Below are 14,799 nucleotides of genomic sequence, written 5' to 3'. Positions count from 1 at the left end.
TAATCAATCAATCAATCAACTTACTAACAACCAGGGTAGAAAAGAAAGCCAGGAGTAGTTTAGCGTTCCAGGCCTGGAGTTGAATTCCCTTGGACTCTAACTGCTACCCCTAGTGTTTGTTTCGGAGCTCGTCTGTGCCTTTTGGAGGGTGCTCCCCCCCCCTTCTCCCATCATCAGCAGCAGCTGCAGCACGTGTAGCGATGTGCTCAGCCGTGTCGGTTGGTCCGCTCCTCTTGGAAACTGGCTGCATCCCAAATGGCACCCTATTCCCTATATAGTGCACTACATTTGCTCTGGTCAAAGGTAGTGCACTATGTAGGGAATAGGGCACTATGGGGGCTCTGGTCAAAAGCAGTGCACTATATAGGGAATAGGGTGCCATTTGGGATGCAAGCCTCGCTCAGAAACATCCCACACACACACACACACACACAACACAGACCTGTTTGTATGTTGCATAAATCAATGGACCCGTCAGTAAAGACTAAAGACATAAAGTAGAACGTGCTTCCTTGTTTTCCTACACTGTGTTTAAAGAGTGTCTAGAGGGGCTGGGGGAGTAGCGCTGGGGCTTCCTGTGTGTGGGTGGGTGGGGATTGTGTGTGTGTAGTCATGCTGCAGGTGTTCAGAGGGATGAGTACATGTCACCATCCTGGGACTTGGCAGGAAGTGAACTCAGCAGGGGGTTCTTTATCAACATCAACCTGGGGCTTTCCACACACACACACGGTTCCATATAAGCTCCACTCAGACCTGTTTTTTCCCCCCTTGATATGTGATAATTTGACACACATTTTCTCACTGTAGGTTGACACATGACGCATGACACACACACACTTAAATTGGAAGGGTTTTAGTATGTGTTCGTTAAAATGAGTTTCTACACACCTGGGGGTTTCCTCTGCATGTGTTAATTTGAGACACATTTCCTCCCTGTGACTGCAGGTGGGAGTTATTGATGAAGCATCTGACACTTCTATCGGGGGCAGGTTTCTGGAATGTATTGGGCTGACATGTTCCAATTACATTACAATTCTTACACGTCCAAATCCGAAGCTACTGGTCCCATTGAGGAAGCTCAGTTTAATGAACAAAAATATACAACTGGAATGAATTGTCTACTGGCTCACACGCTTCTTCGCTTTATATCTGGCTCAGGTCCTGGACTAGTCTCTCAGATCACTATTGAGAAAGCGGAGCTGTGCAAACACAATTTAAAGGCATTGATTTAATAATAAGTGTGCCTAGCAGTTGTGGTGCATCCTTCAAAATGACTTGGTGAGAAGAACAGTAGAGTACAGTTGGGAGGTGCTTTGTGTGGCTTAATGACCCAAGAACCCCATAGTATTGTTTCTGCTTCCAAATTAAAGACGGATGTTGCATACATGACTGACCATAACAGCATCCACTTCAGTCTACTTCAGTGCCTGGTCGCCACACACAGAGCCTTTGTCTGAGCTGCTCCGCTTACATTTGAACTCTAGTTCTAGAACTCAATGTTTGAACTCTAGTTCTAGAACTCTTAACATAAACCGTACAGACATCTATATCTCACTGACATACTGAACTCAAGGCTGCATATCTCTGAGATCAGTGTATCCTGTATAAATATTGCAATGGACCAATGCAGCAATGTCTTGACTGCCACTGACTGCACTCAAACACACAGTATTACCTCAGAGTATTCTATTCATCTGTTTCAAAGTTCTAGGTTCTCTCGCTCTGTGGTTGAACTGGTGTTAGTGTCACCAGGAAAGGGGAAGTAATGAAATAGTATTTTTATTCAGCATCAGTGGCATAGCAGGTCTTTCTTTACCTTGAAGTAATTGCAAAGGGACTCCCTGCCTGGTCTGAGATATTCAATCTTAGGCCGTTTTTTAGATTGCTAATGCAGGCCACGGACAGACTGTTAAAACACAAAGGGGGTTATATAATACTAGTGCATGGCTTGCTGTTCTGTTTTGGTCTGTCTCATCTCTCACTATCTGTCTGTTGCTCTGAGGGGCAAGAGGGAGGACTGCATTGTTTTCAGAATGAGTGTTGCGCAAACTCTCTGGTTTCCTGTGAGATCTCATGCGAAAATAAAGTGCTTCACCAAAATGCATGGGGTGATTAGTACATCTGTATGACCATGCAACCATGCTGATCACCTGTCCTTGATCATCCAATAAGGTCACTGAACAAGATCTCTCAAAGTAGGCATTTCACACATTAGTACATACTTTAAAACATTGCAATAACAATGTAGTATGACCATGAATGGATTCATGATGCTCACATGTCCTTGATTGTCCAACAAGGTCACTGAACAATATATTTTGAACAGTAAAGCATTCTATCCATATTTACTTCGTAGCATTGTAGTTACATATAGCACTGGGACAATGCTGCCATCTGGGTCTCTTATAAAACACATGTTAATCACAATAAAGACTAACCTGGACAAATCAAGGTAAAAAAAAAAATGTTACTCATAATTTGCTCTGAGAGAACTTACTTACAGAGAAATACTCAACAATGAACACATCCAGAGAGAATTGTCAAAAGGCAGTTTTCCTCCCTATCGGTGAACAGTTGGCGCCTGTAAACAGCAGACAGCAGGTGAGACTGTGTAGCGGCCAGCAGCACTAAAGAGACCTTCAATCATCACCTGGGGTTTGTCAATGGCTGAAAGCGTTTATTTAAAAAAAAACACATTACAGCATTCACACAGAGACAGCTGGTTGTTGTGCACAGTAGCCTACTAAAACATTATCTATGCCTATAACAGCCTTGCTTTTTTTCTAACCGAAAAATGCGGTCAGGTCTCCCTTAGGAAAGAGGTCTTCTGACCTCAATGGGAGTTCAATGGTTAAATAAAATACTGTCTGAGTAGAAGGTAAGGTTGGTCCTAGCCCAAGTTTCAGGTTTATCCAAGCAAGGATTTACTTTTTATGTCGTTGATCTCATTGGAAGTCAACCCCAGTGAATAGGTCTGGCTAGGCCTATAGGAGCATGGCTTTCTGTCTCAGTGAGTGCACTACTAGACAGCTACTCCTGTCTCTCTCTCCACATGAGTGCACCAGTGAAAATTGTGTCAGCCAGAGCCAGCTGCAGCGCCAGCCAGGGTTGAGGTGGTGCTCTGCGCGCTCTCTCTCTCTCTGCCCAGGCCATTTGTCATCCACCCACGCTGGGTCACACACACACGACCTTTTGGTTACTGGCCCAGCGCTCTTAACCCTAGACTACCTGCCGCAAGTCAAAGGACCAGAGGGTCCCACGATGAAGCGCAAGTGCCAGAACACTTTCCTTACACAGTGAACAACACTAGGTACATTGAGTGTGTAGGCCCAAAGGGCTATTAATTTATTAAACCGAACCTCCTCAGTTTTAATAGAGTTTAAAGGAGCCTATAATATTGTAACGACACTGGGTTTTTAAGCGCCGATATTGACTGCCACGGCGCATGCTTTTGGGGCACGGTGGATGGCGCGCTCGATTTAGGGCTAGAAGGTTGGGGGTTCGAGACCTGCTCCCTGCCTGTTTCATTATAATATATTTATTTTGGGTGTTAAATCAACAGACAGTATGAAAGGGGTCCCTATTAACAGATGTATATACATTACCTTAGGTTGGCTAATGCTGTAATGTTATGAAGCCTAAGGCATATGTGTGTAATAATCTGTTGTAAATTATGAGATAGATTTATATATCCTCCATCACAGAGTTAAGGTTGTCCTGCAGTATGTTTCCCGCGTAATGCAACATGCCGAGTGTCCCATTTCTCCTCCCACCAATCGTTATACTTAGGTCCAGACCCCACCTCCAACCTGCCCTGCCTGTCAGTTAGCGACAAGACTCCCCCCCTCTCTGCCTGCCGAGCACAAACGCTGTCGGGAGAGTAAATACAGAAAGCCCCAAGATGGCGGAGTCACTGAGCTTCATTCACTTTGGTGCAGCGACCAAAAGCCCGCTCGCCAAACCGAAAGAGCGGAAAGTAGCGTCGGAGACCCGGCCGCAGTCTTCCCGGGACATTCACCCGCCGCCGCCCAAGCGAATCCGAAACGACGAGAAGAGCCTTAAACCTAAGAAACTAAACGGGGAAGGAGGTGCAGGGGGAGGTGGCGGCGCAGTGGAGAAGCAGCACCAGAAGCAGAGTTCAGGCAACCCGACAACATGGAGCTTCAGCCCGGTCAAGGCGAGCAGCAACTCATCCGCGCCCCTCGAGCCTCCCATTCACAAAGTGTTCAAGCAGAGCGCTTTCCTCGCCTCGCATACCAAACCACCATCCAAAAAGCCCAAGGAAAAACGAGTGAAAGAGAAGGATTTCAAGGAAAAGAAGAAACATAAACCAATCCCTGGTACTCCTGGAGATAATATTAGCAGCAGTCTGAGTAACGTCACTTCAGTAATGAAGAAGGAGAACGGGGAGATGAACTTGGTGCAGAAAGGTATTTTATATGAATGCGCAATTTTACACACTAAACGTTTGGCTCGATATACAAGAATATAAAGTTTTGCTGCATGTTATTGTCCAAAGAAAGACAACGTCAGTGTCCATTAGCCACTTAGCTTTTCAGTGCTTGTGGCTGTCGCCTCTTCAGGACTATGAAAGCATGTGGAGCCGACAGTGTGCACTGTGCAGTATGACAATGTGTCCAGTCCAGAACTGCGTCTGTTTTCGCGTCTTGTTCGAAATAGATTTGGCGTTATTATGAAAGGGACCGTTTACATTTCTAATTCTATGCACGATTGTACATCTAAGGACATTTTTACGGTGAAATTATAAGGTTGCTTTCCTAGTTTAGCTGTTCTTCTCGCTTGTTTGGCTAATGGCTGCGGATTTACCCGCTCTTGAACCCACATAGAAAGTGCACGTTCGAATGTTAAAGTATCCAGCATTCTTCTTCTGCAAACTGTTACATAGCGTTTCGCGGCTGTCTAGCCACGGTTGGAAACATTGTTGCACATTTGACAAACACACGTTAGTTCAATTCAAACGGGAAATACAATTGGTCAACCAGAGCGGAACAAATTGGCGTGGTTGGATAAACAAACAACTGTAAGATCAGCATTACGCTCTGAGAGAGCTTTAGACGCGTTTTCGAAACATTGACCAATCATTAGGCCTACACATAAATGGTGTTTTAATTGTAACGGGTGGTTTTAAGATTGTGTTCAAATTACGGTTTAATAAACAATCGCCCGCCATTAACTGTTGTTTTTGTACCACCACCACGCCCCCCAAATATCATCAGAGCAGCGAGCGAGCGGTGGAGTCAAGGTACAGCTATCTCTACCACTGAATATTATTACATGCCTGCTGCCACTATCAACCACATGAACAGATCTGTCTCAAACTGTCATTATAACACAAAGGATGTTATTCATACAGTTTGGACCCAATCTTTTAGGACTCATTCATTTCTTAAATGTTACCCATGTGAGAGAAATGAAGACAGTACCTATTATAAAACTGAGATGTCCCCTTGTGACAGATGCTGGGATGGCAGAGCAAGATGGTAGATCTTCATCCTACTTAAAAGGGGATAAAATACATATTTCAGCATTCTAGTTCTATGTATTACAAGATGATTCCAAGTAGGCCTACAAAATATATATTGAAGTTTACATTCTAGTTCTAGGTATTACAATACTATTTTGAAGTTCAACGCAACATTATAATTCTATGTATTACAAGATAATTTCAAGTTCTAAAGAACATTATAATTATATTCCAAGAACACCTGGAGTTCATTCTCAGCATAAAAAAGCCAGGCCTACTGCATATTGGATTCCAACTTCAGGCTGGTGTTGGCTCCATTGAGATAAGCAGGTGTAAGCTGGTAGGACAGAAGGCTGGTGTTGGCTCCATTGAGATAAGCAGGTGTAAGCTGGTAGGACAGAAGGCTGGTGTTGGCTCCATTGAGATAAGCAGGTGTAAGCTGGTAGGACAGAAGGCTGTTGAGAGTGAGAGCTGTGAAAGCTGGAGGACTTGAACTCAGTCAAGCGGAGAGTGATATGGGCGGTAATTCCACGGTAAGAGTGTTGCTGAGACCCAGATTTTTCACTTTAAAATGGAGGCTATGTCAAACAAAAACCAATGATTGCAAATTTAAACAAACCATACAACTCTATGCACAATGACTACTTTTAACAATGTCCATGGAAAATTGTACAAGGACTACTTTTAACAATGTCCATGGAAAATTGTACAAGAACACATTTACTTGAAGAACAGTGCAGATGCAAAGTTTGATAACAGAATAACGGTTTGTGCTGTTGGTGCCGTCATTCTGTTACCAAACATTGCATCTGACATATTCACACACACACACACACACACACACCTCCGAGATGTTTTTGGCAGATAGAACACCAACACTTCTAATACTTCCTATGACCCTGGTGAAATGTCCCTAATGTTGATTGTCTATTTATTGAATATGTTACATAATATCAATGACTTTAGGGGCTGGTTTTAGGCTGATTAAAATCCCCAGTAGAGAGTAATGTTTTAGGGGCTGTTTTAGGCTGATTAAAATCCCCAGTAGAGAGTAATGTTTTAGGGGCTGGTTTTAGGCTGATTAAAATCCCCAGTAGAGAGTAATGTTTTAGGGGCTGTTTTAGGCTGATTTAAAATCCCCAGTAGAGAGTAATGTTTTAGGGGCTGTTTTAGGCTGATAAAATCCCCAGTAGGGAGTAATGAGTCACTTATTATTTTCTATGAATGTGTAACAAGTTATTGAACAGATCGGAAGCCTCATGCTGTGCACTACAGTTGCTTCTCCCTTTTGGCCGGAAAACCAAACTATTAGGCCCAACGTTTGAAATGTAGCTTGCACACATTCCAGTGGTGTGACGTGGTGTCACATTTTTAAAGGTTTTGTACTGTCAGACCCTTGTAAACATGCTTTTTGTTTACATGTCTTCTACTGCCTGTTGAACCTCCCCCACCCCCCCTTTTTGTTTTGTTTTTGCGCTGAGGTTCTTGCACTGGACTCTATGTGCGCTCGCTCACATACACACACACACACACACTACATAAGCTCACACACACAAAACACACATGCATATTGACGCCACACACACTAACACATAGACAGACTTTCACACTCTTCACATACGCTGCTGCTACTGTTTATTATCTATCCTGAATGCCTAGTTACTTTACCCCTACCTACATGTACATATTACCTCAGTTATCTCATCTACCTCGTACCCCTGCACATTGACTCTATACCGGTACTCCTTGTATATAGCCTCATTATCGTTTTTTTATTGTTACTATTTCAAATATTATTTTTTTTGTATTTTTTCTTGAACTATTTTTTGTCTTCGTTGGGCAAGGGCTCGTAAGTAAGCATTTCACGGTCAATTCTACACTTGTCGTATTCAGCGCATGTGACAAATACAATTTGATTTGACTAGGCTGCAGCGTATGTGATGAGTCAAAGTTAGTGCAAAAAGTGTATAGTTCCCCTATGGTTCCTTGGCTCTTCAGTTCCTCTGAATATTTCACTGTAGATTTGATAATTACACTTACGGTGTAATTACTGACTTACTGTAATGGGTTACGACAATTTCTGTCTGCCTTTGTCTTTTAATTGGATTTTACCTTGCTATTTAGGGGCCTTTTCTCCACTGCTTCCCACCTACGACATGTTCATAAATGGCTAAACCTAGATTATAATCATTTTAATGCAATGCTATAATGTTAAATGCACTGTGACATTTACTGCAGTTTCTGTAAATTGGCATAATGCTTTTCTACCTGCCATTTCTGCAACTTTCCAATAATGCCCAGCTGTATAATCATGCTAGCTACCAAACAGGTAGTCATCAGAGTAATATTACTAATTACATTGTCCTGTGTGTTTAACAGCTGAAAATCTAAGAGGTTGCATTTCAGCGACGCCCCTAAATTGCTTTCCTCAAATGTCAGCAATAGCCTATCTTGTAAAAAAGTCTGACTTTCTTTTTGAGAACCTGTCGGCCTTCTGACTGGAAAGCAGTTAGGAATCAGTCAATTAGGGAGTGAGAGTCTGTGTCCAAAATGGCACCCTATACTGTGCGTCCAAAATGGCACCCTATACTGTGCGTCCAAAATGGCACCCTATACTGTGCGTCCAAAATGGCACCCTATACTGTGCGTCCAAAATGGCACCCTATACTGTGCGTCCAAAATGGCACCCTATACTGTGTGTCCAAAATGGCACCCTATACTGTTCGTCCAAAATGGCACCCTATACTGTGCGTCCAAAATGGCACCCTATACTGTGCGTCCAAAATGGCACCCTATACTGTGCGTCCAAAATGGCACCCTATACTGTGCGTCCAAAATGGCACCCTATACTGTGTGTCCAAAATGGCACCCTATACTGTGTGTCCAAAATGGCACCCTATACACTACATTACTCTTGACCAGGGCCATTAGGGAATAGGGTGCCATTTGGGACGCAGGCTGAATTACTGTGGAGAGTGAGTCTGTTTCCTTCTATCTACTGTACCATAGCCTGCCCCTCTCCTGAAATGTCACTCAAGGCCTCACCCTGACTTCTCTCTCTCTCTCAGACCACAACAGGAAGGACAAGACGAAGGACAAGACGAAGGACAAGACGAAGGACAAGACGAAGGACAAGACGAAGGAGAAGACGAAGGAGAAGAAGAAACACAAAGTGATGAATGAGATCAAGAGGGAGAACGGAGAGGTGAAGGTCCTTCAGAAAGGTATGTTGATAACGATGTGACCTGGGTGTGTTCCAAATGGCACCCTATTCCCTATTATAGTGTACTACTGTTGACCAGGGTGCGGTATATCAAGAGTAGCTACGTTCAGTGTTTACCCCTACCATTATATAGCTATAACCAGGGCTATAACCAGGACTAGGCTATAACCAGGTCTATAACCAGGACTAGGCTATAACCAGGTCTATAACCAGGGCTATAACCAGGACTAGGCTATAACCAGGTCTATAACCAGGACTAGGCTATAACCAGGTCTATAACCAGGGCTATAACCAGGACTAGGCTATAACCAGGTCTATAACCAGGACTAGGCTATAACCAGGGCTATAACCAGTACTAGGATATAACCAGGACTAGGCTATAACCAGGGCTATAACCAGTACTAGGCTATAACCAGGGCTATAACCAGTACTAGGCTATAACCAGGGCTATAACCAGTACTAGGCTATAACCAGGGCTATAACCAGTACTAGGCTATAACCAGGGCTATAACCAGGACTAGGCTATAACCAGGGCTTTAACCAGGACTAGGCTATAACCAGGTCTATAACCAGGACTAGGCTATAACCAGGGCTATAACCAGGACTAGGCTATAACCAGGGCTATAACCAGGGCTATAACCAGGGCTATAACCAGGGCTATAACCAGGACTATAACCAGGACTATAACCAGGGCTATAACCAGGACTAGGCTATAACCAGGGCTATAACCAGGACTATAACAGGACTAGGCTATAACCAGGGCTATAACCAGGACTAGGCTATAACCAGGGCTATAACCAGGGCTATAACCAGGACTAGGATATAACCAGGGCTATAACCAGGACTAGGATATAACCAGGACTAGGCTATAACCAGGGCTATAACCAGGACTAGGCTATAACCAGGGCTATAACCAGGACTAGGCTATAACCAGGGCTAGGCTATAACCAGGGCTATAACCAGGACTAGGCTATAACCAGGGCTATAACCAGGACTAGGCTATAACCAGGGCTATAACCAGGGCTATAACTAGGACTAGGCTATAACCAGGGCTATAACCAGGGCTAGGCTATAACCAGGGCTATAACCAGGGCTAGGCTATAACCAGGGCTATAACCAGGACTAGGCTATAACCAGGGCTATAACCAGGACTAGGATATAACCAGGACTAGGCTATAACCAGGGCTAGGCTATAACCAGGACTAGGCTATAACCAGGGCTATAACCAGGACTAGGATATAACCAGGACTAGGCTATAACCAGGGCTATAACCAGGACTAGGATATAACCAGGGCTATAACCAGGACTAGGCTATAACCAGGACTAGGCTATAACCAGGTCTATAACCAGGACTAGGCTATAACCAGGGCTATAACCAGGACTAGGCTATAACCAGGACTAGGCTATAACCAGGGCTATAACCAGGACTAGGATATAACCAGGACTAGGCTATAACCAGGTCTATAACCAGGACTAGGCTATAACCAGGGCTATAACCATGACTAGGCTATAACCAGGGCTATAACCAGGACTAGGATATAACCAGGGCTAGGCTATAACCAGGTCTATAACCAGGACTAGGCTATAACAACCTCCCGAGTTGCGCAGTGGTCTAAGGCACTGCATCGCAGTGCTAGCTGTGCCACTAGAGATCCTGGTTCGAATCCAGGCTCTGTCGTAGCCGGCCGCGACCGGGAGACCCATGGGGCGGCGCACAATTGGCCCAGCGTCGTCCAGGGTAAGGGAGGGAATGGCCGGCAGGGGATGTAGCTCAGTTGGTAGAGCATGGCGTTTGCAACGCCAGGGTTGTGGGTTCGATAAAATAATGTATGTGCTAACTGTAAGTCGCTCTGGATAAGAGCGTCTGCTAAATGACTAAAATGTAAATGTAATAACCAGGGCTATAACCAGGACTATAACCAGGACTAGGCTATAACCAGGGCTATAACCAGGACTAGGCTATAACCAGGGCTATAACCAGGGCTATAACCAGGACTAGGCTAACCAGGGCTATAACCAGGACTAGGATATAACCAGGACTAGGCTATAACCAGGGCTATAACCAGGTCTATAACCAGGACTAGGCTATAACCAGGTCTATAACCAGGACTAGGCTATAACCAGGGCTATAACCAGGACTAGTCTATAACCAGGGCTATAACCAGGACTAGGCTATAACCAGGTCTATAACCAGGACTAGGCTATAACCAGGGCTATAACCAGGACTAGGCTATAACCAGGGCTATAACCAGGGCTATAACCAGGACTAGGATATAACCAGGACTAGGCTATAACCAGGGCTATAACCAGGACTAGGATATAACCAGGGCTATAACCAGGACTAGGATATAACCAGGACTAGGCTATAACCAGGGCTATAACCAGGACTAGGCTATAACCAGCGCTATAACCAGGACTAGGCTATAACCAGGACTAGGCTATAACCAGGGCTATAACCAGGACTAGGCTATAACCAGGGCTATAACCAGGACTAGGCTATAACCAGGGCTATAACCAGGGCTATAACCAGGACTAGGCTATAACCAGGGCTATAACCAGGGCTATAACCAGGGCTATAACCAGGGCTATAACCAGGACTAGGCTATAACCAGGGCTATAACCAGGGCTATAACCAGGGCTAGGCTATAACCAGGGCTAGGCTATAACCAGGGCCCAGACCACTCAGCCCGTGACTAAAGCCTTTAACTGGAACAGCTGCTGAAGTGATCGTTCTGGCTCAGACTGAGAGTTGGCTGATTTGATCCCTAATGGCACCCTATTCCCTTTAAAGTGCTTTTGACCAGGGAAGTTCACTATATAGGGAATATGGTGCTATCTGGGAGGGACCCTGAGAGTAGGCTGTGTTCACTACTGGTTCAGTCACACAAACAGACTCATGTTCTTCAATCCAGAGTTTGGCTGAGACAGATGGCTGTTTTATGATTACCCCCTCCATCTCTCTCTCTCCATCTCTCTCTGTCTGTCTCTCTCCATCTCTCTCTGTCTGTCTCTCTTTCTCTCTCACTTTCCCCATGTGAATCGATGTATGATTTAGACATATTTAGCCCACTGTGAGCCAGCCTAAGCTATTCATATCTGATGTTGTCCTATATATCTGTGACAGAGACTGGCCTAAGTGCTGCCAAATTATTCATAGTTGTGTAATAGCAATAATCATGTAATAATTGTGCTATATTAGCAATGGTAGCTACAGCTGCATTTTTACTAGCAGTGAGCCCCCTCCTTAACCTGCTTTTAAATAGGCTAAAATGAGTGTGGTGTGATGGTGGGAATGAACAACCCAGACCCTGCTGGCATTTGCCTGACCTTACACAATGCCCATGACCTGATACAGCGAGCCGGGCAGCCAGAGTTGTATTTATTTAGACTGTTAGAGTGGCTTCCCATGTCTGTTAAATGATCGCTCAATGTCCAGGCAGCCAGCACAGCCAGCCAGCACAGCCAGTCATGCAGCCAGCACAGCCAGTCAGCCAGCCAGCCAGCACAGCCAGTCAGGCAGCCAGCACAGCCAGTCAGGCAGTCAGTCAGCCAGTCAGTGTTGTGTTAACGTGACGTGAGGCTGTCCTTCAACCATACCAGTGTACTGTTTATACCTGCCTGTCCTTCAACCGTACCAGTGTACTATTTATACCTGCCTGTCCTTCAACCGTACCAGTGTACTATTTATACCTGCCTGTCCTTCAACCGTACCAGTGTACTATTTATACCTGCCTGTCCTTCAACCGTACCAGTGTACTATTTATACCTGCCTGTCCTTCAACCGTACCAGTGTACTATTTATACCTGACTGTCCTTCAACCGTACCAGTGTACTATTTATACCTGACTGTCCTTCAACTGTACCAGTGCACTATTTATACCTGCCTGTCCTTCAACCGTACCAGTGTACTATTTATACCTGCCTGTCCTTCAACCGTACCAGTGTACTATTTATACCTGACTGTCCTTCAACCGTACCAGTGTACTATTTATACCTGACTGTCCTTCAACCGTACCAGTGCACTATTTATACCTGCCTGTCCTTCAACCGTACCAGTGTACTATTTATACCTGACTGTCCTTCAACTGTACCAGTGCACTATTTATACCTGACTGTCCTTCAACCGTACCAGTGCACTATTTATACCTGCCTGTCCTTCAACCGTACCAGTGTACTATTTATACCTGACTGTCCTTCAACTGTACCAGTGCACTATTTATACCTGCCTGTCCTTCAACCGTACCAGTGTACTATTTATACCTGCCTGTCCTTCAACCGTACCTGTGTACTATTTATACCTGCCTGTCCTTCAACCGTACCAGTGTACTATTTATACCTGCCTGTCCTTCAACCGTACCAGTGCACTATTTATACCTGCCTGTCCTTCAACCGTACCAGTGTACTATTTATACCTGCCTGTCCTTCAACCGTACCAGTGTACTATTTATACCTGCCTGTCCTTCAACCGTACCAGTGCACTATTTATACCTGCCTGTCCTTCAACCGTACCAGTGTACTATTTATACCTGCCTGTCTTTCAACCGTACCAGTGCACTATTTATACCTGCCTGTCCTTCAACCGTACCAGTGTACTATTTATACCTGCCTGTCCTTCAACCGTACCAGTGTACTATTTATACCTGCCTGTCCTTCAACCGTACCAGTGCACTATTTATACCTGCCTGTCCTTCAACCGTACCAGTGTACTATTTATACCTGCCTGTCTTTCAACCGTACCAATGTATTATTTATACCTGCCTGTCCTTCAACCGTACCAGTATGTACACAGACCCGACATTGTATGTGTGTGTCAACAAATGAATTTCTGTGTGTGCGCTAGCAGAGGGTACTGTGGATTGCTCTGGTGAGCATGCTGAAAGAGGTAGCCAGTTCATTGTTAGCTGTGCTGAATAATTAGCACCGTTGGACGGGCCTGTGCACAGTCCTAACACTATGACCGGTGGTCAGCTTAGTACAGTGGCACTGGCTGCTCTTAATGCTATACTCAAACCCCCTCTATCAATATGGCCACTGCACAAACTGTGTGTGTGGCGGGCAGAAGCCTTTCAGCACAACACCAGTCTGCTCAAAAGGTCATGACCCTAAACCCCAGCGGAGGACTAACAGTGAGGGGCTTGACTATGGCAGCAAGGCAACAGACTCAGATTTCCCTCTCTCATTTGCACTTTGTGTACACACACACACACACACACACACACACACACACACACACACACACACACACACACACACACACACACACACACACACACACACACACACACACACACACACACACACACACACACACACACACACACACACACACACACACACACACACACACACACACACACACACACACACACACACACACACACACACACACACAGAGGGTTTGTTCTGAATAGAAAAGTGTTGGGTGGGCCGCCTAAGTGTTTTTTTTGGGCCATCTATGTAAAAATATAATAAAAGAGAAGATTTATAAGGTATGTAGAAAAGATAATGGATTAATATATTTTAAAATAAGATAATCTTTGAGAACTAACAATCACCAAAATAGAAGCTAGACAGTCAGGGAGAATCTAAAATTCTATTTTTGTCATGGCATGGGGCCCTCAGTGATGTTGTTGTTATGTTTGAGTCACTCAGACAGCATAAGCCATGGCAGAATGTGTAGAATAGTGAGTATTATTTTCATAGTGTAGTGACTACTACTACACTGCAGTGTGACAGAGCCTGGTCCCCGTGTGAGAGGCTGAGCTGGGTGTCACAGGCCTGTGTCTGTCTCTCTGACTGGGGACAGGAAACGGAGCAGGCTGCCCTTCCTGCATGGTGCTGCTCAGAGTCCTAGCAGGAGGGAGGCCTACGAGTGACACTCTGCTAACACCACCTTGCAGTGTCTTCAGTTCAGTAGCCACACATGATGTAGTGTCAAAGATAGCAATGTGAGTAGAACGGACCGGATTCCTTTTCCTACCCACCAGAGAGGTACTGTACGTACGGTATGTAAACATTATACCCTGCTGAATGCGGCCCAGGACTCACTCCACCTCCCACTGTCTCATCCAGGACCCGCGCCAGCTCGCGC

At 44.9% G+C, this 14,799-nt stretch overlaps 1 protein-coding gene across 1 annotated transcript in view; it reads left to right on the top strand.

The window, feature by feature from the left end:
- Positions 1-3,812: 3,812 nt before the first annotated feature.
- LOC121543912 (lysine-specific demethylase RSBN1L-like) overlaps positions 3,813-14,799 on the top strand; it is a 22,918-nt gene continuing 11,931 nt past the window's right edge. Inside the window, exons 1-2 of the mRNA XM_045218630.1 lie at positions 3,813-4,430; positions 8,554-8,709. Of these exons, the coding sequence (XP_045074565.1) occupies positions 3,902-4,430; positions 8,554-8,709 (685 nt within the window). The 5' untranslated portion in view covers positions 3,813-3,901. The remainder of the gene's footprint in view (positions 4,431-8,553; positions 8,710-14,799) is intronic.

Source organism: Coregonus clupeaformis, unplaced genomic scaffold (assembly GCF_020615455.1).
Source record: "Coregonus clupeaformis isolate EN_2021a unplaced genomic scaffold, ASM2061545v1 scaf1698, whole genome shotgun sequence".
Classification (NCBI taxonomy): domain Eukaryota; kingdom Metazoa; phylum Chordata; class Actinopteri; order Salmoniformes; family Salmonidae; genus Coregonus; species Coregonus clupeaformis.
This window is presented reverse-complemented; position numbering and strand designations above follow the sequence as displayed.